General features: G+C 48.5%; 1 protein-coding gene and 1 pseudogene across 1 annotated transcript in view; one reads left to right on the forward strand and one right to left on the reverse strand.

Annotated features, from left to right (window-relative positions):
• The window catches only part of TACC2 (transforming acidic coiled-coil containing protein 2), a 214,718-nt gene that overhangs the window by 16,513 nt on the left and 173,497 nt on the right, over positions 1 to 24,708 (forward strand). The window contains 2 exon segments of the mRNA XM_045439735.1: positions 6,849 to 6,908; positions 21,982 to 22,094. Of these exon segments, the coding sequence (XP_045295691.1) occupies positions 6,849 to 6,908; positions 21,982 to 22,094 (173 nt within the window).
• On the reverse strand, positions 7,891 to 8,010 carry LOC123577617 (annotated as a pseudogene).

The following is a 24,708-nucleotide window of genomic DNA, read 5'->3' on the forward strand; positions in this document are numbered from 1 at the left end:
TACAGTTATCCATTTTAAGTTTGAGAGATTCAATTCAGTGTCCTGGTGAACAAAACCAGGGGGACACTTTCCTATCCATCTCACACACAGTGGGAATTTTGGATCGATGGCGGTGAGCCTTCCGAACGAGGTAACGGGATCTGAAAGCCAGCGCAAAGCAATCTGTTTTCTCTCTGCTTTTTTCCTCCCTGCAATCTTCCTTTCCCAAGGAGGAACACGGGAACCATCGAGGGCAAAGGCAGCAAACTCCAGTCTTTAGGAGCAGACCAGAAACAGTAATTGTAGTAAATGGCAGGTTAGGAGGCGGTAGAGAGAAGGAGGTGCTGTGGCAAACAGGAGGGATCCTGTCCTGTTGTCTGGAGGGGGCACCACCATCACCTCCAGCCGATGGCTGCCATGGCAGGCCCAGTGTTCCAAGACCTTGCAACTTCTTCAACAGAAGTAAAAAACGCGTGTTTTTCTATGAAATCGCAAAATATTTTTAATCAAAGTTTTTCTTTTGAGATAATGGTAGACATGGTAAACAATAGCATGCTATTGCAAGACGTCGTACAGAGAGATCCCTGCACCCTTCACCTAGTCCCCCCCCAGGGTAACATCTTGCAAAACGTCAGCGCACTTGCAGACTGACGTTGATGCAGTCAAGATACAGAGCATTCCTCCTACCTGAAGGATTCCTTTCATTTTCCTTAGATCCACACCCACCGCCCTCCTGTTCCCTTCTCCTAATCCCTGGCGACTCCTAATTTGTTCTCTCTGTCTGTGTCTGGCTTCCTGAGAATGTTATATAAATGGAACCACACGATATGGGACCATTTGGAATTGGCTTTTTTCACTCAACATGGCTTCCTTGAGATTCATCCAGGCTGTTGTGTTAGTTGTTCACTCCTTTTGCTGGCTGAGTGGTGCTCCACGGTATAGAAACATTTGCTGTTGTTTCCAGTTTGGGGTGATTACAAATAGAGCTCTCAGGAACATTTGCATATAGGTTTTGTGTGTGTGTGTGTGTGAACATAAATTTTCATTTCTCTGACACAATTGCCCAAGAGCACAATGGCTGGGTCATGTGTGGTTGTATGTTTAGTTTTTTGTTTTTGTTTTAAGTTTATTTATTTATTTCTGAGAGAGACAGAGACAACGCAAGTGGGGGAGAGGCAGAGAGAGAGGGAGAGAGAGAATCCCAAGCAGTCTCTGCACTGCCAGCACAGAGCCTAATGTGGGGCTCGAACCAACAAAGCCTTGAGATCATGACCTGAGCGGAAACCAAGAGTCATATGCTTCAACAACTGAGCCACCCAGGTGCCCCATTTTTTTTTAATTAATATTTATTTATTTATTTACATTTTTGAGAGAGAGACAGAGCACGAGTGGGGGGAGGGGCAGAGAGCGAGGGAGACACAGAATCTAAAGCAGGCTCCAGGCTCCAAGCTGTCAGCGCAGAGACCCAAGCAGGACTTGAACTCACAAACTGTGAGATCATGACCTGAGCCAAAGTGGGACCCTTAACGGACTGAGCCACCCCGCATGTTTAGTTTTATAAAGAACAGCCAGTTAGATAGAATCTCTGCACCATTTTACATTCCCACCAGCAACGAGTAATGTATGAGTGATCTAGTTTTTCTGCAGCCTGGCCATCATTTGGTGTTGTCACTGTTAGGTGACACCATTCTGATATGTGTTGTGATATGTCACTAATGTCACTATGGTTTGAACTTGCCTTTCCCTGATGATCGGCCATGCTGACCATCTTTCATGAGCTTGTTGCTGTCCATGGGTTCTCTTTGGTGAGATAGGTGTTCATGTCTTCTAGCCATTTTCTAGTTGGATTTTTAAACATTTTTTTTTTTCAACGTTTATTTATTTTTGGGACAGAGAGAGACAGAGCATGAACGGGGGAGGGGCAGAGAGAGAGGGAGACACAGAATCGGAAACAGGCTCCAGGCTCTGAGCCATCAGCCCAGAGCCTGACGCGGGGCTCGAACTCACGGACCGCGAGATCGTGACCTGGCTGAAGTCGGACGCTTAACCGACTGCGCCACCCAGGCGCCCCTAGTTGGATTTTTAAGAAACTATTGAGTGTTGAGTCTTGGTGTAGCCTAGATACTAATCTTTGTCAGATTGTGATTTGGCAATATTTTCTCCCATTCATGGCTTGTCTTTTCATCACCTCAACAGGCTCTTTTACAGAACAAAAGTTTTTATGAGGTACAATCGATCAGTTTTTCCTTTTCCTTTTCTGCCAATTCTAGTGCTTTTGATGCCAAGTCTAAGAATTCTTTTTCTACCCCTACATCCTGAAAATTTTCTCCTATTATATTATCTTTTCCAAAAGTGTTATAGTTTTACATTTTATATTCAAATCCGTGATCCATTTTGCATCCATTTTTGTGTAAGGCTTGAGACTCAGGTTGAAGTTCATTTTCTGTTTTTGTCCTGTTTTGTTTCGCCAGTGAATGTCCATCTCTCCGGTACCATGTGTTGAAAACACTATTCTTTGTCCATTAAACTGCTTTTGCACCTTTGTCGAAAACCAGTTGGTCGTATTTGTGTGGGTCTATTTCTGGGTTCTCTTTTCTATTCCACTGATCTACATGTCTACTCCTCTGCTGATACCACAGTCTTGATTACTGCTGCTGTATAATAAGTCCCATCCCCCTTTACTATTTTTCAAAATTGTTTTAGCTATTCTAGGGCGTAAAGCTTTCCATATATATTTTAGAATAAGCTTGTCTAGGTCTAAGAATACCTTACTAGGATTTTGATATGGATAATATTAAACCTATAGATATACTGGAGAAATTGACATCTTTAATATGATGAATCTTCCAGTCTGTGAACACACCCAGTGCTTCTCTATTTATATAGGTCCTATTGATTTCTTTATCATCATTTCATAAATTTCAGCATATAGATCCTGTATACGTTTTCAGTTTATGCCTAAGTATTTCATTTTATTTGCAGTGATTATAAATAGTATTTTCATTTTGGTTTCCACACGTTCATTGTCAGTGTATTGATTTTTTTGTGTGTTGATTTTGTATCCTGTGACTTTGCTGAATTCACTTACTATTTCCAAAAGTTTTTTTGTAGATTCCTTGGGATTTTCTATGTAGACAATTTGCAAAAAGCGGGGGGGGGGTTGCATTTCTTTTTTTCAATTCTGTATGTTTTTTATTTATTTTTCTTGCCTTATTACTGTGGCTAGGAATTCCAATACTATGTTAATTGGAAATGGTCTGAGTGGACATTCTCACCTGCTTTCCAATTGTGAGGGGAAAGCATTCAGTCTTTCCCTGTTAAGTAAGATATTAGCTGCAGGTTTTTATAAATTTTCTCTTTTATTATTTTTTTTATTTTTATTTTTTTAATTTTTTTTTTAACGTTTATTTATTTTTGAGACAGACAGAGACGGAGCATGAACGGGGGAGGGGCAGAGAGAGAGGGAGACACAGAATCGGAAGCAGGCTCCAGGCTCTGAGCCATCAGCCCAGAGCCCGACGCGGGGCTCGAACTCACGGACCGTGAGATCGTGACCTGAGCTGAAGTCGGAGGCTTAACCGACTGAGCCACCCAGGCGCCCCTAAATTTTCTCTTTTAAAAACACTCTATCTATCTATCTACCCATCTATCTTGTGAGTAAGCTCTAGGCCCAATGTGGGGCTTGAACTCATGACGTTGAGGGCAAGAATTGCATGCTCTACTGACTAAGCTATAAATTCTCTTTATCAAGTTAAGGAAGATGCTCCTCTATTCCTCGTTTGCTGAGGATTTTTTATCATGGATAGGTATTGGATTTTTTCAGATGCTTTTTTTTCTGTATCAATTGATGTAGCCATATGATCTTTCTTCTTTGGGCTGTTGATATATTAGATTACGCTGTTGATTTTCAAATGTTGAACTAGTCTTGGATACCGGAATTAATCCTACTTTGTCGTAGTGTATAATTATTTGTAAAGACTGTTAGACTTGATTTGCTAACATTTTGTTGAAGATTTTTGTATCTAAATTCATGCTAAATATTGCTTGGTAGTTTTCCTTTTTTAGCTGCTTTTGGTATCACGCTAAAGCTAACGTCATAAAATGAGTTGGGGAGTGCTTTCTCCTCTTCTACTTTCTAGAAGAGATTGTTTAAAGAAACTTTACAATTTTTCAAGTGTTGGCAACTAATTTAAATTATTTTTTTTTTAATTTTTTTTTTCAACGTTTATTTATTTTTGGGACAGAGAGAGACAGAGCATGAACGGGGGAGGGCAGAGAGAGAGGGAGACACAGAATCGGAAACAGGCTCCAGGCTCTGAGCCATCAGCCCAGAGCCTGACGCGGGGCTCGAACTCACGGACCGCGAGATCGTGACCTGGCTGAAGTCGGACGCTTAACCGACTGCGCCACCCAGGCGCCCCTTTAAATTATATTTGAACATTCTGTGAGTCAAAAGGATGCTCCTGGTGGCTGGAGTTGGCTCATGTCCTACCTCTTTGTAGTCTCTAATTTAAAGAAATGTTCTATCTTGCATTTTATTTATTTATTTATTTATTTATTTATTTATTTATAAATGTTTATTTATAAATGTTTGTTTGTTTGTTTATTTTTGAGAGAGAGAGAGAGAGAATGGGCATGAAATTGGGAGAAGGGCAGAAAGAGAGGGAGAGAGAGAATCCCAAGCAGGCTCTGCACTACTAGTGCAGAGCCTGATGTGGAACTTGATCCCACGAACTGTGAGATCATGACCTGAGCTGAAATGAAGAGTCAGATGCTCAACTGAGGCATCCACCCAGGCACCCCAACGCCCAGCACATTTGTCAATGTCTGAAGGCAGGGTTGGTATCATGTCTCCAGAGTGGAGGGGCGAGTAGAGGTCAGGGATGCCGCTAAATGTTCTCAATGCACGGGGACAACCCCCACAATGAAGAATTATTCATCTCAAAATGTCAAAGGTGCCAAGGTTGAGAAAACCTAGAATAGAGGAATATTTGTCTTACCGCTTTGAGAACTCCTTGTGGCAGTGGCTGAACTCCTCTAATCTGAGATGAATTTCTACACAAATAGAGGCACGTTAAAGTGGCTTATAGTTTTCTTCCATTACCTTTACTAAACTACACTGTTTAGAATTGAAGGCTGGTTTACTGGGCATAGACTCATAGAAATGGAATTTCTAGGTCAAATAAAGGGTGATTTCAAAACTCTTGCTCTAGATCTAGATCTATCTATAGCTATATTCAAAATACTTTCCAGAAAGGTGATGCCAATTTATACGTTTCTCATCAGGCTATGGGGGCGGGGTCCATCTCATTATATCCTTGCAAGCGATGAATATATATATTTCAGTGTTTCAGATCTTCTCACCTCCTGCCAGCCCCAAACCCTGTTCTCCCTCCTCAGTTCCCTTCTGGTTCACATCTCCAACCTCAGCCCCACATGACCCAGCGGGACATGATGGAGTTGCCTTCAGGATTCCAGGGTCAGAACAAGGTTTGCCTTCCACAGAGAAACAAGTGGAAAGAAAGCACAAGTGTATTTGGCTACAGGAATCAGGGCTCCCCCGTGGGGCTGGTGTTCCAGACTTATCTTTCCACTGTCTCCTGGGTGTCTGTACCTGAATGATCCATGGTCACTTCCTGTTCCTCAAACCTGAATTAAGCTCCCCCACCCCAATCGTCTTCTCCTTCTGGATCCCCCCTCCTGGGTACCACGATCTACCCTACCATCCAAGACAGAAATCTGGGGATCACCTCTGACTCCACTCACCCCCCCTTGTCCACATTTCATAAGTCACTCTATGATTAATAATTAATAAATTAATGGCCCGGCCATTTCGTCTTTTAGATTCCTGTTTAATGGAGACTTTTTTTGGTTGCGAGAGACAGAAACCTGTCTCCAACGACTATAGGCCGAGAAGGGTTGTTTGGCTCGTAGGATTAGGAAGTCCAGAGAGAGGGTCTAGCTGCAGCAGTCACTGAGTCCAGAGGTTCAAAAGAAGATGCTGGAGATCTCCTGTCTCTGGATCTTGCTCTGCTTTCCTCCGTGATGCCCGAGTGCTTAGGGATGTCCCCTCGGCCTGCAGAAATAACAAAACAAAACAAAACATGCCACCGGCTACTCTAGGCATCCAGGCTTCTTCTTGTTGGCGATCCAGCCTCTGATTAGCACCGACTAAGGACTGGCCCTGATGGGGTCATGTGCTCTGTCTGGGATCAATCCATGTGCCACTGGATGTGGGCACTCCGATTGGCCCGCCTGAGTCCTGCACCCACCCCTGCAGGGGAAAGGTGAGCCCCGGTTGATGACGTCTCCATCAATGCCACTTAGAGCACTTCCTCAAAAGACAAAAAGGTGCCACGTGTCCAAGATGTAGTTTTAGTTTTCCCTCTCCACCCCCACCATCACACCCTCTTACCTCACACCTGGATCAGTCCAGACAGCTCCAAACTAGTTTCTCTGCCTCCACCCTCCCCTCCTCCCATCCCACCCAGGGCCCCCGGCCTCTCCCAGAGGCTCTTTCTCTGTGAAGAGACACTTGGGGGTCCCAGCATTCTGCTTACAAGTGACCTTTTAGAAGGCAAGACCCAGGTCTGAAGGAAGGTCCGGTTCACAGATTAAAGACCTGGCATTGAGGATCAGCCACGTCACCGGGGCAAAGGAGGAGAACAGGCCTGCCCAGTCCCAACCCTTGCCTACTTGCAGGTGCCTTTCCCTCTGGGACAAATGTCCCCTGGTAGCCACAGGCAGGGCGGGAGTACACCCAGCAGGTCAGACCTGGGAATAGAGACCAGCCAAGACTGTCCCTGTGGTAGTGTGGGGGGTCTTGTTCCCTGCGGCCCATCCTAATGGCGGGACTCCTTTGCTTCCAGCAAGAGAACTCCGGCTTGCATAACGTCATCCTGTGGCCTCCAAACCCTGAGCCTGCGCAGGTACCCGAAGTGTGCTGTGCGTGGTCCGCATCTCAGTCCCCTTCCTAACACCTAGATGTTTGCAGCCTTTGCGTGTGGCATGTTCCTTTACAGTTTTAGGTTTGCTGCTCCTCCTCCCATCGCTTCCTTTCAACTACCTCAAATGAGTTGTAAAACAGTAGAATCTGCAATACATGCTTAAGTTTTTTCTAATGTTTGTTGATTTTAGAAAGAGAGAGACAGAGAGAGAGAATGAGCGGGGGAGAGGCAGAGAGAGAGGAAGACACAGAATCGGAAGTAGGCTCCGGCCGTCAGCACAGAGCCTGATGCGGGGCTCGAACCCACAAACCTCGAGATCATGACCTGAGCTAAAATTGGACGCTTAATCGATTGAGCCACCCGGGTGCCCCGGCAATATGGGTTTAGATTTTTTAAGATGACATTTTGGTGCGCTATGCTGTGAGATGCTGAATGAGGCTTATGCTTTCCACATAACGCAGATGCTGGGAGCCAACACTAACCTTCCACACTCATCGGCTTTGCGTTCCCTTGTCCTGGAGTGCGGCTTTTATGGAGTGGGGGTCCCGTCTACACCACCAGTGGGCAAAACTGATGTGTCGTAAAAACAAAAACAAAAACAAAAACAAAAACCAGATTGCATTCTGAGTCCATTGTCAGCGTCGTTGTGCAGCTGGCTGAGTCTCAGAATTTAAGCTCGGGCTGAAGTGTTTGACATCTGCTGGGGAAGAGGGCAAGTTCGGGGCCCTGCATCCATTTCAAGGAGATTTTTCCTGGAGAGAATGTCAGGCAAGGTTGGTGTGTGCTTGTGGGCGTGGTCAGCGTGAGGCAATAAAATGCCACCTGCTCTGAAAGCCCATCACACCTAGGGAGGAGGGTTAGGCTCCTAGGGGACAGGTTCCAGGCTTTAAGGAAACAGCAGCTGCACCCTCGAGGGTGGCTGGATGTCCCATCAAACAGGGATGTCGTTGTCGCAAACCGACCTCTGTGCTCCAGAGCCAAAATATGACATGAAGACAGAGTTTGGGGATAAAAAGGAACGAGAGTTTTAAACTGATAAGAACAGATACTACACTTGCTCTTAGCCAAAAGGCCGAGAAGCGATGGGAAACGAGAGTTTTTATTACTGTGCCAGGTGAAAGAGGCTGTGGCAGGTTAATGCCTTCAAGACTGCAGACCCGCCTGGAATAAAGGACTGAGGGGGTTTGTAGGAAAATAGAGGACCTGGGCAGTTTCGATAGGAACGTGGTATGTGATGCCCGTCCCGTTGGCCACGTCCTTGAGGTGGCACCGGCCACCAGAGTCTCGTTACTGAGCATACACTGAGGTCGCCAGATGCCAATATGGATACTGAGTTCCTGGAGCAAAGGATTCTACACAAAAACAAGTGAAGGAGATGGGTGGGGGTGGGGGGGGGGCTTCAAGAATGAGAAAGGGGAAGATTTGTGGGGTTTAAAGTCAAGCCTTGCTGGAGCCCTAGTGTGTCCATCTTAATTTCCCTTCATCTTTATGTTTCTATAGCAGTTTCAGTGTCTGAGGTTGTGACATAATGCGGTCATGTGTGTAGAGCACGGTGGAGCCTTGCCCACATGTGATTTCACCCGGTTCTCATCAAAATCCCGTGAGGTGGGCAGACCAGGCTGCTCACTTTTGCTTTATGGACAAAGGAGCAGGCTCCGAGGTTAATCATTGTGGGTCATCGGGGTGAGTGCAGAGCAGGGATTAGAACCCCGGTCTCCTGGGCATCACAGAGAACGGCAGACCAGAGTTTTTTGCACTGGGTTCTTCCGTCCAGCTCGGGACTTCCCACAGCACCTTGCTACCGAGCTCAGGATCCCACGGACAGGCTCCCTGATGTGGACATGATTTTTCATTCACTCACGGGACAATTTTGAAGCCTCTGCTGGGTGGCTGGTACTGGTGTAGGTGCTGTGCATTGGACAAACCGTGTCCCTGCCTCCTGGGACTGACATCCAGCTGGGAGTTCGAAAATAAGCAAGTGGGGGGCGCCTGGGTAGCTCAGTCAGTTAAGCGTCCGACTTGGGCTCAGGTTCATGAGTTCGAGCCCCATCTCACAGTTCATGAGTTTGAGCCCCATGTCGGGCTCCGTGCTGACAGCTCAGAGCCTAGAGCCTGCTTCGGATTCTGTGTCTCCCTCTCTCTCTGCCCCTCCCCTGCTCACGCTCTGTCTCTCCCTCTCAAAGATAAATAAACATTAAAAAATTTAAAAAAAAAAAAAGAAAGAAAAGAAGCAAGTGAGCAAACAGACAAACCAACAAGTAAACAAAATACAATGTTTTTTAAAAAGACTTTATCAAGTGCCTATTGTTTCCCAGGCACTATTCTAGCACTTGAGATCACCAGTGAATAGTTCAGCCATAATCGACTCTGGCACGGCTTCCCCTTCCACAGGGAAAAACAGACAATGCGCCAGCAGGCAAATAAACTCATAATAAATGTTCCAGGGGTAACTGGAATCAGGAGCTAATTTTTTTTTAAATTTTTTTTAACGTTTATTCATTTTTGAGGGACAGAGTACAAGTGGGGGAGGAGCAGAAAGAGAGGGAGACCCAGAATCCGAAGCAAGCTCCAGGCTCTGAGCTGTCAGCACAGAGACCGACGCGGGGCTCGAACCCACGAACTGGGAGATCTTGACCTGAGCTGAAGTCGGCCGCTCAACCGACTGAGCCACCCAAGTGCCCCATCCAACCCAACCATGTTTAAGTGGACGGTGGACAGTTCCGTGGTATTAAGCACATCACATTGCTGGGCAAGCATCCCCGCCATCCGTGTCCAGAAAGTTTTCATCTTCCCAAACCGAAATTCTGTGTCCATTAAACAAGAATCCACATTGCCCTCCCCACTCCCAGCCCTTGGCAACCACCATTTCACTTTCTGTCTCTATCAACTTGACTACACTCGTACCTCATATAAGTGGAATCATACAGTATCTGTCCTTTGATGACGGATTTATTTCACTGAAACAGAATGCCTTCTAAGTTCATCATGTTGCAGCTTTTCTCTTTAGGGCCGAATAGGATTCCGTTATACACATTCTACATTTTATTTATCCATACGTCTGCTGATGGACGCTTGGATGCTGCTGCTATAAACGTGGGCGTACAAATGTGTTGGATTCCATGCTCCCAATGATTTGGAATATATATCCAAAAGTTGACTGGCTGGATCATATGTTTAATTCTTTGAAAACCACCAAGTTTTTCCACGATGGCTGCACCATTTTACATTCCCATCAACAGTGCACGTGGGTTCGAATTTCCCCACAGCCTTGCCACCTCTTGTTATTCTTTTTGGTTTTTGCTTCCGTAGTGGCCATCCTGGGGGGGGGGGGGGGGGGGGGTGTCTCGTTGTGGTTAGAGGCTCTTTTTGATAAGTGGCCAGAGGAGCCCTCTCTGCAGAGACCTGATGTGCCGGGAAGGAGGCAGCCACATAAAGTTCTGGAAAAGGAACGTTCTGGAAAAGGGAAGAGCAACTGTGACACGTCTGGGAGGGATGAGCTTGTGGTATTTTGAGATCAGCAAAGAAGTCCAGTGTGGCTGGAGGAGAGGAGGTGAGATGATGGCGGGATGTGAGACCAGGGAGGTGGGTGAGGGTAAATCTTGCAGATTTACAACCAGATTTCACCAGAGGAGTCACAGAACCTGGTTTGAGGGTTTTTTTTTTTAATATTTATTTATTCATTTACTTATTTGTTTATTTTGAGAGAGAGAGAGAGCAAGCACACGAGTGGGGGGAGGGGCAGAGAGAGGGGGAGAGAGAATCCCGAGCAGGCTCCATGCTGACAGCACAGAACCATGAGATCATGACCTGAGCTGAAATCAAGAGTCAGACGTTTCACTGACTCACCCACCCAGGCGCCCCTGATTTGAAGTTTTAAAAAAGAGCTTTGTGGTTGTTATGTGGAGAATGGTCTTTAAGGGGCGGAGGGCGGAAATGGAGGAGAAACAGTAGTTAGGAGGCCACTGGGAAAAGGGACTCAGGACTAATCCCTGAGATGTCCTTTAATATTTAGATGTGAGCCCAAGGGGAAACGGAGGAGTCCGTGAAAGAGTTGTAGCCAAAGACATAGGATAATGAGGGACCTGGGAGGCCATCAGATACTTTTGAGAAATCGAGGCAGACACCTGCCCAATGGCTTGGCGATGTGGGGTCCGTAGATGTGAGGGAAACCTCATGTTGCCCTCAAGATCCTTGGTAAGCACTCCCAGTGGAATGACAGGGATGCGGTTTGCGGGGGAGAGGGCTGAAGCGGAAACTGAAGATAAGGAAGAGGGAGTAGAGAGAGGGGTATCCACAATGCAATAAATTTTTCTAGGAAAGGGATCAGAGTATCGGGACAGTAGCTAGTGGAGAGCGTTGTATGAAGGTTTAAAGACTGAAGATCCCAGATGCCTGCATGCTGGTGGGAAGGAGGGAGAGAGGCAGAGGTGGATAGAGGACAGGTGACAGATGGGTGGACCAAAGGAAGGCTGGCCTTGACCGTTGAGAGGCAATGGGATTGGAGCGGTTGTGGGCTTACATCAGGGTTCCCTCCGCCGTTGTGGATGGTGGGGAGAAGATGGAAACAGATACACCTGGGAATCGTGAGGCTCGGGGAGGGGGAGCAGCTCTCCTCTGATGGCTGATTGGGGTGCACACGCGGTGGAGAGTGGGGTCAGATGCGGCAGGGCATGTACTGAACTGCACGGGAGCTGGGGGGATGGCAGGTGCCTGGGGGGACCGGACCTTCACGCGGTCACGGAGAGAAGCAGGGATGTGAAGCATGAAAGGACCTCTCGTCATAGTCTCTTGGCAGTGGGCCAGCAAATTAGCTTAATGATTTTTGCTTTTGAAATTTTTTGGCAACAACTGATCGTTGAATTGGTTGGTGACCTTTTAATCTTAACTCAAGAAGTCAAGTTTAATAGCATCACCGTGGTCCTGTATCTGGATCCCGCTGACCAGTCAGTTATTTCCTCTTTGATTCACACAAACCCTGCTTAAACTCTGAAATTTAGGAATATGGCCTGGATTTTTTTTTTCCCCCTGTGGTCCCAAGAGAGGAGAAGCCATTGGTGGGCAAAGTTCACACAAACAGGCTGGACCGATTCTACCCCTTTATTGAATGAGCTAAGGCCTCTCAGCTCCAGGCCGGCCCCTGGTGGCTGCCCGCTGCTGCCTCCTGGGTCCTAGTTGTCACTCCTGCTCCCTCCCTCCCGTGACTGACTCACTGAAGCCTTGGGGCAGGCAGGGTGATCTCAGGGAGCACAGAGCAGCCCGGTCCCTAACATGCACGGCTGTGACCCACACCCAGACCCCGGGCCACTCTCTCCTGCAGACGTGTTGGTTGGGAATGAAGAGAAACCACACACAGAACCACAGCTATGGAGGGTGACTCACATGGGGCGGAAGGCACGATCCGGCCAGAGGTCGGCAGAATGTCTAACACCGAGCCAAGCGGAGCCTGCGCTGTCTCTGGGAGTGCCCGGGTCCTAGTCTGCGTGTCCCTCTTTGGGACAGAGGTGGAGATGGCATTGTGACAAGAGTAGCCTCGCTGGGGTTTCCTGCGTCAGGACCTGCATGGGGGGATTGATGGTGAAATAAGTCGCTGTGAAAGGTGACCAGCAGAGTCATTCAGCGTTCTGTACTCAAGTGTTCACTTTGGGAAGCCCCACAGAAGACCTCTGAGCTCCGGGCATGTGGATTCCAGAGCAGAAGGGCAGCATTCAACCCACCTGCATTACCGCTTTCTGGATCCTTCTTGGGCTCGTCATGATAGCCATTAATGGCTCTGACACTGTGAGGGGGGAGAGAAGAACACACAATTCTATTATTGTAATGGCCTTGCTTAAAAATACATGATCATTTAAAAAACTCTTTCTTGGGGCGCCTGGGTGGCGCAGTCGGTTAAGCGTCCGACTTCAGCCAGGTCACGATCTCGCGGTCCGTGAGTTCGAGCCCCGCGTCGGGCTCTGGGCTGATGGCTCAGAGCCTGGAGCCTGTTTCCGATTCTGTGTCTCCCTCTCTCTCTGCCCCTCCCCCGTTCATGCTCTGTCTCTCTCTGTCCCAAAAATAAATAAACGTTGAAAAAAAAAAAAAAAATTTAAAAAACTCTTTCTTTTGCGAGAGAGAGACAGAGATGGGGGGGTGGGGTGCAGAGAGAGAAGGACAGAGAGAATCCCAAGCAGGCTCTGCGCCATAAGCACAGAGCCCAGTGCGGGGCCCAAACTCACGAACCACGAGACCATGACCTGAGCGGAAACCAAGAGTCAGACACTTAACTGACTGAGCCTCCCAGGCGCCCCTAAAAAACCCTTTTAAAGCAATGTCACCCTCTGGATGTTTCTGTAGTTTGAGTCTCAGAGAAAAACGATTTTCAACCATAGAAGCTGAGATCAATGCTATGAAGCAAGAAGACAGGTGCAGAGCCGCCTGACCCGACCCTGGGTTCAGGGAAGGCCTCCCGGGGGAGCTGCTGTTTGAGCTCAGAGCTGAGGGAGGAGCAGGAAACAAACAGGATTCAGAGGGCACAGAGCAGGTCGCGGCCCCCAGCCCAGGCCTCGCTGGGGCAGGTCCCTCTAGTTCGTGGCTCAGCGTCCAAGAGGCAGCCTGGGCCTGAAGTTTGTTCCTGAAGGCGACCTCAGCCGCGTGACCTCGCGTTCTGGAATTCCCCCACATCCAAGAAGCAGAGGACCAGGAGGACAGGGGACCCCGTGCTACGTGAGCTGACCCCGGGGTCTGGGACCACCCACCAACGTGACTGAGCATGTCTCTGCAGGCTGAGGTTAGCTGTGGCTCAGGCACCACGTGATGATCATTCTGCTTAATAGATAAACGACCCATACGTATGCGCACGTATCGTTTGAAGCAACAAATGCTTGGGGCCCCAGTTTTACTTGGGGAGAAAGTTTCTCTCTTTCCTGCGGGACCCAAGGAACCCAACACCCGGACAGCACTAAACTAGCCCTAGAAGGAACCGCGTCTTCTAATATTCTACTGGCAGCAGGTGGGTATTTGGGACGATTTCGCTGCACTAAATGAGAAAGAAATTGAAGGAAGGGACAGTGAACCAGGATGAACTCAAGTTCGTAACAGTGGATTGCTCCTTCAGTGTGACTTGTCTGCTGCCACTGTTTCTTCTCCCAGGGATCCGTTAGGCTTGGTGCTAATTCTCACTGGAGCGGTGGCTCTGGGTTTGGGCCAGATGCATCTTCTGAAGAATCGGATTAACTGCTTTAGCTCCACGCTGTGATAGCCCCTGGGGCTCTTAGTTAATGAGGTTTGAGTCAGTTTCTTCTTTGTAATGGTAATAACTAGCGTATAGGAGTATCTTCCTTGGTTTAGCCTTATGTTAAGTGCTTCTCATGTATTATGCTATTTAACCTTGAAAACCCTGTAATTATGACCCCCATTTTCTAGACATGGTCCCAGAGGCATAGAGCCCAAAGGCTTACAGCCAAATAAACAGTAAAGCTTGGCTTTTAACCACCGGTAACCACCTTACCCTGGAGCCCGGCTTCATGCTGCTCTGCCTCGAAAATGAGCAAATGGAGGAGTCCTAGAGGGGCAAAACAGGGTTTCTGCCTACCTTTGAAGTTCAGTTGAGTAAATGTTACGGGACTCGATAGGCTGTTCTGACATACCCCACTCTTTGAATGCAGAGCCTCCCCTCCATTTGTGCAGCCCTCTGTCGTACCCACAAGGTTCTCCCATCAACCACTGGGGCAGGCAGCCCGGGTTCGTGGCCCCCATTTTATAGAGAGAGCAACAGCCTCCAAGAAGTGCAACGATCTGGGTTTTCTAAACCGGTCTAGGCTTCTTTAAATTACATCACTCGTGAAGTATTAAACCCACAGAAGACATCAATATTGGGCAATGTTTTTGACATCTCAAAGGTTTTCTTTCTCTACAGACTAAAGATGTCCCGTAACATGTCAACTCGGGCATCTTGGAGGCTCCTAGGTTCTTTTTGTGTTTTTGTTTGTTTTGTTTCGTTGGTGACTCTTAGCATTTTGACCCAGTTGCTTTTGGGGAAAGGAAGACAAACATTGTTCACGGAGTGTGCATCTCCCATTCATTCGCTGTGAGGATAGGGACCACGTCGTTTTTTGTTTGTCTGTTTGTTTGTTTGTTTGTTCCTAATTAAACCTTTTATGTGGGGAATTTTCAGGTCTGCAGAAAAGTTGCAAAGATAGCACAGAATTCCCACCGACTCCTCCCCCAGCTTCCGCTAAAATTAACATCTCGCACCATATCATGGTTTTTGATCTTCGTGTCCACCTAGAACCTAGATTCGACCCTTCCGGACACAAAGGAGAAGCGTCAAAATGCAAACACGACCCTCGTTTCGCCCATCTTTTGAGGGAAGAGTGGGGCTTCAAAGCCAGCCCTCTCAGACCCCCAAGCTTGTTCGTGTTTGCTGCCCTCTCATGTTGGAAGACATTCCACCTGGGGAGGCCTAAAAGGCCACTCCTGGGGCCTCCCCGCTCTCGGCCTGACCAAGTGCCTGCCAGGCGAGGCCGGAGGCCCGGGCGACCTCGGCTGCCAGGGTGGGGGAGCCACTTCTATCTTGTGTTTTTGCCCTGAGGTGAAGAAAACGTTTGGGGTGACCCAGCAGAAGTGGCCTGAGCATCCGCCTTCCCTTGACGGGGCAGATGGGCGGCGGCCGGGCCGCACAGAACCGTGTTCCTCCATATTTGGCAGCCTGGCCATTGTTTCTGAAATCCGATTCCTAGTGCCATGGGGATGACCTTTGGTCTACTTCCCAGCATTCACCTGCAGTCACGCTGCTCCCAAGAAGCTTGCTCAAAGAGGGGGCGAGTTGGCAAGACACTCTGGTCATGATCTAACTGGCTTAATGAAGCCTCCTTGTTGGCATGACCAGTAAAGCCAGAAGGGAGAACATTTAAGAGGTAAGGTCAGGGGATTTTTTGTTTTTGTTTTTTTTTTTTTTAAATCATAAGACACTTGAGCTCTCGATAAAGCGTCGTTTTTAGAACTGGAAAGTTGCTGTGCCCGCTTGGAGATTGCTTTAAAATAGACCCGGGGCTCTGGAGCATTCTGGGGCCAAAGAAAGGCTGTTTGTTTACTCGAGCGGTGGCAGCAAAGGAGAGATTTGAAGACGCAGCTTGACAAGGCAGTTTGTCATGCGGAGGACCGCCAGTTTTTCCGTCCAGCCTGCCGTTTGGAAGTGGGAGGGAAACTTTAGACATGCGTGCTGTTCTGCAGTGACGCCCGTTGACCCCGCACAGCCCGTGTAGTCCCGTAAGCAGCAGGACTTGGCGTGGGTGGCGGGTGGGGGTGGGGGGCACTGGAAGCGGGGCTCAAAGACGCTGAAGGAAATGTGGCAGACGAGTGAGCTCCAAGGGCGGAGTGTGCCTCTCCCGGTCTTGCAGAGGGGCCTGCCAGACGAGACGGGAATCGTCTATTTTTCGTACACTCAACAAATATTTATGAGGTGCCTCTCTGGGCCAGGTGCTATTCTGGGCAATGAATCGAGGCTCCTGTCCCACCTTATTCATAAGTGTCCGGTTGTTTTAGTTACTTGGCGCGTGGCAGGAAGTTGGCAGGGATCAGAGGCAACTGCTTCCGTGTCTGGTGAGGCAACATAAGGTAGGGTTCGAGAGCAGAGGCTGGGGCTGAGTCCTGGCTCCATCACTGTCAAGCTGTGTGACCCGGTGCAAGTGGCTGAACCTCTCTGTGCTTGGTGTTCTTATCTGGAAAATAGGGTTGTGGGGATTGAATGAGTTGGAATATTTACCTATTCCACATAGAAGAGCGGAACTTGGCACACGGAAAGTGTTTGTAGTAATAAGTTTGCTGTTACTGTTACAGCAGAAAAAAAGGGCTGTGCTGCTGTTGGGTGTTACTGCTATTGTGGAAAGGGCATCGGACTTCAAGGAAGAAGACCTGGCCAAGCCATTGAACAATCTGTTTGCCGTCTGAGAAATGGGAAACGGTTTCCCTTCCTGGTTAGCTCGCAGGGATTCTGTAAGAATCTGATGGATGTCGACGCACTTTGGAAAGTGCAACGTGACATTCCCATCAACAGCACTGGCACTTTTGTTTCGAGTCCCTCCAGATATGTTTTGTTTGGAGGGAGATGGTATTCTTCTCCCAGATTGGTTCTCTGTTAGGAGGAGGGATGGGGCTGAAGAGGCAGAAAGGCAGAGCGTCTTTCTGGGCCTTAAAAGACGAACCTGAGTCCTTGTTATATTACCTTTGCCCGAGGAAAGTTAACACGTGGTCCCTTATGCTCCTTAGTTAGAGCAGAAATCTGTCTCCTTACACCATCTGTTGTCTGCATCTGTCTGGGCCGTTAGACATGTCAGCGTCTTTCCAGAATTACTTTAAAGTAACCTTGATCATGGGATAAAGGGCTGGAGATTTATCTGTCAAATTATTTGCAGAATAAGTCACTGCAGATAATGTGGTGATTGAAGGGGAAGCCTGGCCGTAGAAGGTGTTTGGAGCCGAGGCCCATGTCGCAGCCCGACAAGCAGGAATTGGGTTATGATCTTAAAACTTCAGGACTAAGATGAAAATGTCACTCCCTCTGTATTGTCATTCTTGAGTTATCATAGTAAACATTTTTAACTCATGCACCCGAAGGTAGTAGTCTTATATAGGTAAAGAACATTCTAGAAGAGTCAGAAATACTTTGGAGTCTGAATTCACAACAATGTAAAGTTTGGACCGTGTTGATACTGTCCAATAGGGACGATTGTCATCTTGGTTCACAGATCAGGAGACTGAGGCCTGTAGGACAGGAAGGAGCTCTCATTTCAGGAAACGGTTCAGCCAGCGTGTACGTCAAGCCAGCAGGGGGGTCAGGAGCCCTTTTTTAGTCAAGGGATCAGCCCAGCTCTCTCTACCTCCTTCGACACGTCCCCACTAAAGAGATAGAACAAAAATGCCTTATGGGTCCACTTAGACTCCACTGTTGTGAGATCATGGCCAAACACTTGCCCTCTGCAAACCTCAGCTCTAAAACAAGGACACGAATAGTACTTGGCTCTTAAGGTTGTTGTCAAGATTCAATGACACGGTTCATAGAGACTACTGGCCCGGTGCCTGGTACTTAGTAAGTGCTCAATAAACACAAGTTATTGTTATTTCCCCCCACATTCGGTCTCAGAAAAAGTGAATGGAGAGTTTCTAATTGTAGTATCGTGTGAGCACTAGAATGTGCGGCCCCTGAGAGTTGAGGCATCTTTTATATTTTACCTTTGGACCCAATTGTGTGAACATAGCAGCCAACACCTAAAACACATGCCTTAGTTGGGGGAAACAGAGCCAAAGTTAACTTGTTCCTCAGGCTGTGTATGAAGGTCAAAGACACTACCCATCCAACACAAGATTCAAGGTCTCAAGAAAATCCCAGGTTCAGACTGCACAGATGATTTGCACCCAGATGTCCAACAGAAGCTCCAAAAATTGATTTGCAACAATTCTGGCCTGGAGGTTGATAGAGGTTTTGGGGGGGGTGGGAATCCTCTTTTCCTGGAAGGACTGGGTCTCCCCCTTGGGTGGCCCTGTGTTCATACCTCTGTGGTCACAGCACAGGGGTCTGTCTCCCTAGTCTGTGAACAACTCCAGGGCAGGGACAGAATCTCAGTGATTTTTGTAGCCCCCACCTCTAGCACTGGTTCTGGCGCGTGCTAGGGTTTCGATGAATGTATCTTAGATAATTGAATGAATCAACAAATCGGTAAATACTTTCTGGAAGGTCTGGGTGAAAGGAGAAATTTAACAAACGATGTGGCTGCATCAGTGCCTGTGGTCACAGTTGGTGAATTGGTGGGCTTAGGAGAGGACTTTTGTATTTCCAGTTGCTCTCTTTGTTGAGCAGGGCTGGGCTGGGTCTCTCTCTGGGTCTCACCTGTGAGGGGTGAGAGAAGATTCCTAGCGACAAGGAGCAGGCAGCCACAGGGAGCCCCGGCAAGTCCGGAGAAGCCCTTCTTGCCTATCTCCTGGTGCCTCACCTCCACTGCCTCCCTTGGGACAGGACGTGGGGCTCACGGTGCCCGGTTTCTCCCAAACACCCAACAAGCCAAATGCCTAGATCTGAGCTGCAACCGCTGGAGGAAAGGGAAGCTGTTTCGAATTCACATGAAGGTGCTGTCTGCTCACAGCCACGCACCTGCCCAGAGCAGCACCACCTTCCAGTTTTCACGAAGGCGCCCCCACCTCCCCCAGGTGAGGGGCTGCCCCGCCCTGTGGACTTGGATCACGGGCCAGATTTAGGCACCGTGAAAAGAAGTGAGGTCTTGTGCTAAGACCTAAGAGCACTAGCTCTATGAGATGGTAACAGGTGGCACGTGAACAGAGGATGCTGTGGTCAAGAAACTTTGGGAAACTGAGCTACAGTACAATGTGTTATTTTACCACAGAACTTCTCAGAACTTTCCCTAGGCTCTATTTTTTTTTTTTTTTTTTTTTTTTGAGAGAGAGAGAGAAAGAGAGAGAGTGAGCATGTGAGTGAGGGAGAGGGGGAGGGGGGGCAGAGAGAGAGAGGGAGAGAGAGAATCTCAAGCAAGCTCCATGCCAGGCATGGGGCCCAACTTGGGGCTCGATCTCATGACCATGAGATCATGACTTGAGCTGAGATCAAGAGTCAGATGCTTAACACAATGAGACACCGAGGCGCCCTTGCACTGTCAATGTCTTTAAAAAAATTTTTTTTAATGTTTATTTTTTAGAGAGAGAGAGGCAGAGTGTGAGCACGGGAGGGGCAGAGAGAGAGGGAGATACAGAATCTGAAGCAGGCTCCAGGCTCTGAGCTGTCAGCACAGAGCCCTACATGGGGCTGGAATTCACGAACCTCGAGATCATGACCTGAGCCCAAGTCGGACACTTAACTGACTGAGCCACCCAGGCGCCCCTGCACTGTGAATTTCCAAAAAAGGGCTAGATAATGAGCCCTTCTTAAACTTATCTGACACAGAACACTTTGTTTCCTTCAAAGCTGGTCTGATCTCTTATGGAATGTACTTTTTTGGTTGCAAGTGACAGAAACGCAACTTGTGCCAGTGAAGGCAAATGAGGACTCAAGATCTTGTGTAATCGTTGGTTGAAGAGGGCAGAACGGGCTGGACCCCGGGACCAGCTGGAACCAAGGCCTCCACAGCCCTGGGACCTCTGCCCTCTGTCCCTCGTCTCGGCCTCTCTCTGCCTGCTGGCAGTGGTCTCTCGCTGCAGGCCACCTTCTTCCACAGCGGCTAGAAACAGGCTGCTGGTGACCCTTGCACGCATGTCCTACAGAACCCCCACCAGGTTCCTGTCCCTCTGGTTCTGCAGGGGGTCCTGCTGAGGACCTGGTTGACCCAAGTCTTGCATGCACCCCAACGGGCAGGGCTGTGGGGCCTTCCTGGGAAGATGAACTCAAAGACAACCACTGCTTTGGGAAACACTGCTTGGGGTTTAAGAAAAAAAAAAAAAAAAACCTTTTTCCATTTCTGACATTTATATTATACTTTAATGAGCATTCTTTGAATTGAATTCTAAAAAACATTTTTTTAATGTTTATTTATTTTTGAAAGACAGAGAGAGAGTAGGAGAGGTGCAGAGAGAGACAGAGAGAGAGAGAGAGAGAGAGAGGGAGACACAGAATCCGAAGTAGGATCCAGGCTCTGAGCTGTCAGCACTGAGCCCGATGTGGGATTCGAACTCACGAGCCGTGAGATCATGACCTGAGCCAAAGTCAGACGCTTAACTGAGCCACCCAGGTGCCCCTACATTGGGTTTTTTTTTTGTTTTTTTTTTTTTAATTTTTTTTTCAACGTTTATTTATTTTTTTGGGGACAGAGAGAGACAGAGCATGAACGGGGAGGGGCAGAGAGAGAGGGAGACACAGAATCGGAAACAGGCTCCAGGCTCCGAGCCATCAGCCCAGAGCCCGACGCGGGGCTCGAACTCACGGACCGCGAGATCGTGACCTGGCTGAAGTCGGACGCTTAACCGACTGCGCCACCCAGGCGCCCCTACATTGGGTTTTTAAAAACCTCTCGTCTCTTTCCATCCCATGATTTGAAATTTGGACTGTCCCTTATTTGTTTTGTATCTTGGTTTTAAAAATTGATTCCCCAACAGATGAACTTATTGTAGAAGTGAAGGAAAAGGCAACCACCTCTCAGACTGGTTAGGGCTTTGAACAGGTGGCCCCAGGTTTCCATGGGCTCATCATTTTTTCTGTTCGGTGTTTTCCCCCAGGTTTCTGGCTGGATTCTGGTTCACAAAGTCATGGGGAGGGGGTGGGGAAATATCTCCCATCTAGGTGTAGCCACAAGCCAGTTGGGCACATGAAGATTTTAGATCAGATATCCTCGCTTTCTCCAGGGGAGCAGATGACCCCCAAAGTCTGGTACGTGTCCCCAGTCATCCTCGGGCGCCTGGGTGGTTCAGTTGGTTAAGCATCTGACGCTTGATTTCAGCTCAGGTCAGGATCTCGCGACTTCGTGAGTTGGAGCCCTGCGTCAGGCTTTGCGCTGGCAATGCAGAGCCTGCTTGGGATTCTCTCTCTCTCATCCTCTGTCTCTGCCCCTCCCCCACTTGTGCTGCCTCTCTCAAAATAAATAAATAAACTAAAAAAAAAAAAATAATGAAACAGTCGTCCTACTCAGCTGGAATCTTGTGTGTAATTGTGTTTCTCCTCCATCAGATGGGAGCAGGGGTCACCATATATCTCGGTGTATCACTCGGTGCCAGGACACGGGCATTGCTCAGCCCGATGACAAAGCAAGTGAACAACCTGACACTTCAAGTTATTTTTTTTAACATTTATTTGTTTTTGAAAGACAGCGAGAGAGCGTGAGCAGAGCAGGGGCGGAGAGAGAGGGAGACACAGAATCCAAAGCAGACTCCAGCTCTGAGCCGTCAGCACAGAGCCCGACGCGGGGCTCGAACCCACGAGCCGTGAGATCATGACCTGAGCCAAAGTCAGATGCTTAACCGACTGAGCCACCCAGGCGCCCCCAACCTGGCACTTCAATATGCGGCCAGTGGCCAATTGAGAAATGCTCTTGTGTCTTCAGGGACTCCTATTTGACTTCTCCAATTTCTCTTTCTTCTGGCACAGAGAACTTCGTCGGCTCGGAGTCCAGGGTCTGTGCAACCACCCGGGAACGGTCAGAACATAAAAAGGAACCTGGAGGAGAAGTCCGGAAGCAGTGACCATGGGGACTCACACAGGTAGGAGCCAGGTTCAGAGGACTGACCCGGCCCCCTGCGTGGCCAGCTCACTGCCTGCCTAGCATTTGCTCTGCTCCATTTGCTTTGGAACATTTACCAGAAAACCCATGATGTGGTCCTCAGTGGTGAGATGGTCAGAGCAGTGGCTCATAGACTGCTTTGTGATTGCCTTGACCTGCATGGTTAGAGAATCGATATGTTTTTCTGCCCAATGAAACTAGCCATTATAGTTCCTTTCCAGCAAGACTCCGGGCTGTTTATCCTCATTATCAGAACTTAAAAAGATCAAGGCTACTGAAGGGTGTCTGATGTGCGGTGAGACCGGGACTATATTCCAGCATGGTACCCAATGAGGGCACCGGCCGATGAGACAGGATTCACAAACTAGTACTAAAGTGGCCAGTACCCTCGGTCCCAGGGAGGCTGGTGGATGAATTCCAGGCATCACGAAGGCCACATTGGTGCAGGGAAACAAGGCCAGTGCAGGGTCAGTCGTTGCTTATTATGACCCAGAGTGGGTCCCGATTTCCCTGCCATGGCCGATGGGAAGAAACCCAATGGACTGTTCCCATGCAGCCTTTGGCACCCACCGTTTTGGGGGCGTTCACAAGCAGAGAGCCAGCAGATGTGAACATTCAGTCCCCAGAACCGCCTGGGGACAAGAGCCCTGGAGGCAATTACTAATCGTCTGTGGTGGGTTCAGTGCGTGATCTGGTTCAGCGCAGCCCAGCTTCCGGGAGGCTAGAATTACTGGTCTTGAAGAAATAAATCAACAGGAGCTCCAAGGAACAAAAATGAACAATTGAAAGGTAGACACCCCTTCTTCCCTATCACAGGCAGTAGACAATGAAATCTGAGGTCATGAATGCTTTGTGGTGTCTTTTTACCAAAGAGTTTAAGCCTTAAACTATGGAGGGTCGTGGGTGAGTAAGAGCGACCCCTGGTGGCAGGAATTTCCACGCCTGACTGGTATTACTTTGGCGGGGGAGGGCTCTGGCTATGGGATTTCCAGACGAACCACTTTGAACTTCTTGGCCTGAACATTAGATTTCTTTAGGGAAATGGTGGCGCAGAGTGTTCTTTTTTGCTGAGGGAATCACGGAATATGCCTTGAATGGCACCTCTGACCCCTGTTTTCTGCAAAAGGGAGGCCTCCTTTGCCTCCTCGACCCCCATGGCTATTTCGTTTTCATGAACTTTGTATCAGGATAACTGGACGGAGATTTTAATATTTGACTCTAATGAAACCAGATGACCTGTCTAAATTGGCTCTGGGTGATCATGAAGCTAATGGGAGAGACCCATCTTTTCTGGACTTCTACGCAGGGGAAATCCCTGTAGGCGGAGATCCAAGGTCCGGCTCTCCCCTCCCCTTCTTTGTGAGGTCCCGGGATCTCTCGAGAGGCTTGGGAAATATCTGGGGCCTGGGTTTCAGCTACACTGAAGAGTAACAGCAGCTCAAAAGGCTTTTGTTTCTTGTTCCTCAGCTTTAGTCCATTATTATTTCTCCCTTTGTTCTTATTGTCATTAGCATAAAGGAGGTGCCTTCTAAGAGCAAGCCCAAAGAAGCCACTTCCTGTTCACAATTAGAAACATAGATTCTCCTCCACAAACGCGTGAATGTCTGGGGTGCAGCGCTCTGGACTGACTAACCCACAAACCATCAAGAGGGGCGCGGGCTCCTGGAGTCAGGCCATTTGTAGGAAGAGAGGGCAAGAGCTGGCCCCGTGGGTACTGGCCTGGTGGCACACACAGCCCTTGGCATCCACGACGATGCTAATAACCGCGTTTCGTGTTCATTTTGCGGATGGGCACCCAACACCACGCCAGACGCTCTGTGCGCACAAAGTGAACTTTAATTTTCTTTAAATCAATTCATTTACAATTCCAAGTCCTTACTCTGCCAGGCTGGTGGGCATGCCCGCGTCAGCCGTCCTTGCAAGGCCCCCCTCCCCACCTGCTCTGTTGAGGCCGTCGTCTGTCCCCTCGCCACCGTGCCCGTGATCCAGGCCACGCTGTCCCTCAGGCCCTAGGAGTGTGCTGCTTGCATGATGCTCTTGGCACTGGGGAGTCTTTGGTGAGGCCGGGAGGACACAGTCAGGGAGCAGGGAGGGACTCTCAGACATTCCTCACTTTCTAAGACTTTCCTCTGCTCTCTTGTTTTGCTCCAATGCATTTATCTCTCCCTTTGCCACATTGGACAATCGGCATTTTCTCTTCGCAGGCGAGATGATAGGTTTTTTACAAAAGACCGAAGAAACCATTGGCCTCATACTGTGTTTTCTCATTGGAAAAACTCCAGAGAGAAAACACAGAAAGGCTTGCAGGGGTTCCCACTGGACCTGGAGACAAGGGAAGAATGTAGGGGGAAAGGCATATGTTAATATTGCCTAACGTCCCTCCACACAGCGTTCTCTTTACAGATGGGGAAACTGAGGCTTGGAGCCCTATGTCATCTACGATTTAGTAGTAGAAAGTCCATTGTTTCTGCCTTAAGGGTTTTCCTCCCTCTGAATGACACAAGGATGGGGGCTCCTACATCCCCGAAGGGGTAAAGTTTTTCAGCCGACTGAGTCACGTCGATTCATCCGCCTTGCGTTCCCATCGCCATGTG

The sequence above is a fragment of the Leopardus geoffroyi genome, chromosome D2 (genome assembly GCF_018350155.1).
Source record: "Leopardus geoffroyi isolate Oge1 chromosome D2, O.geoffroyi_Oge1_pat1.0, whole genome shotgun sequence".
Taxonomy (NCBI): domain Eukaryota; kingdom Metazoa; phylum Chordata; class Mammalia; order Carnivora; family Felidae; genus Leopardus; species Leopardus geoffroyi.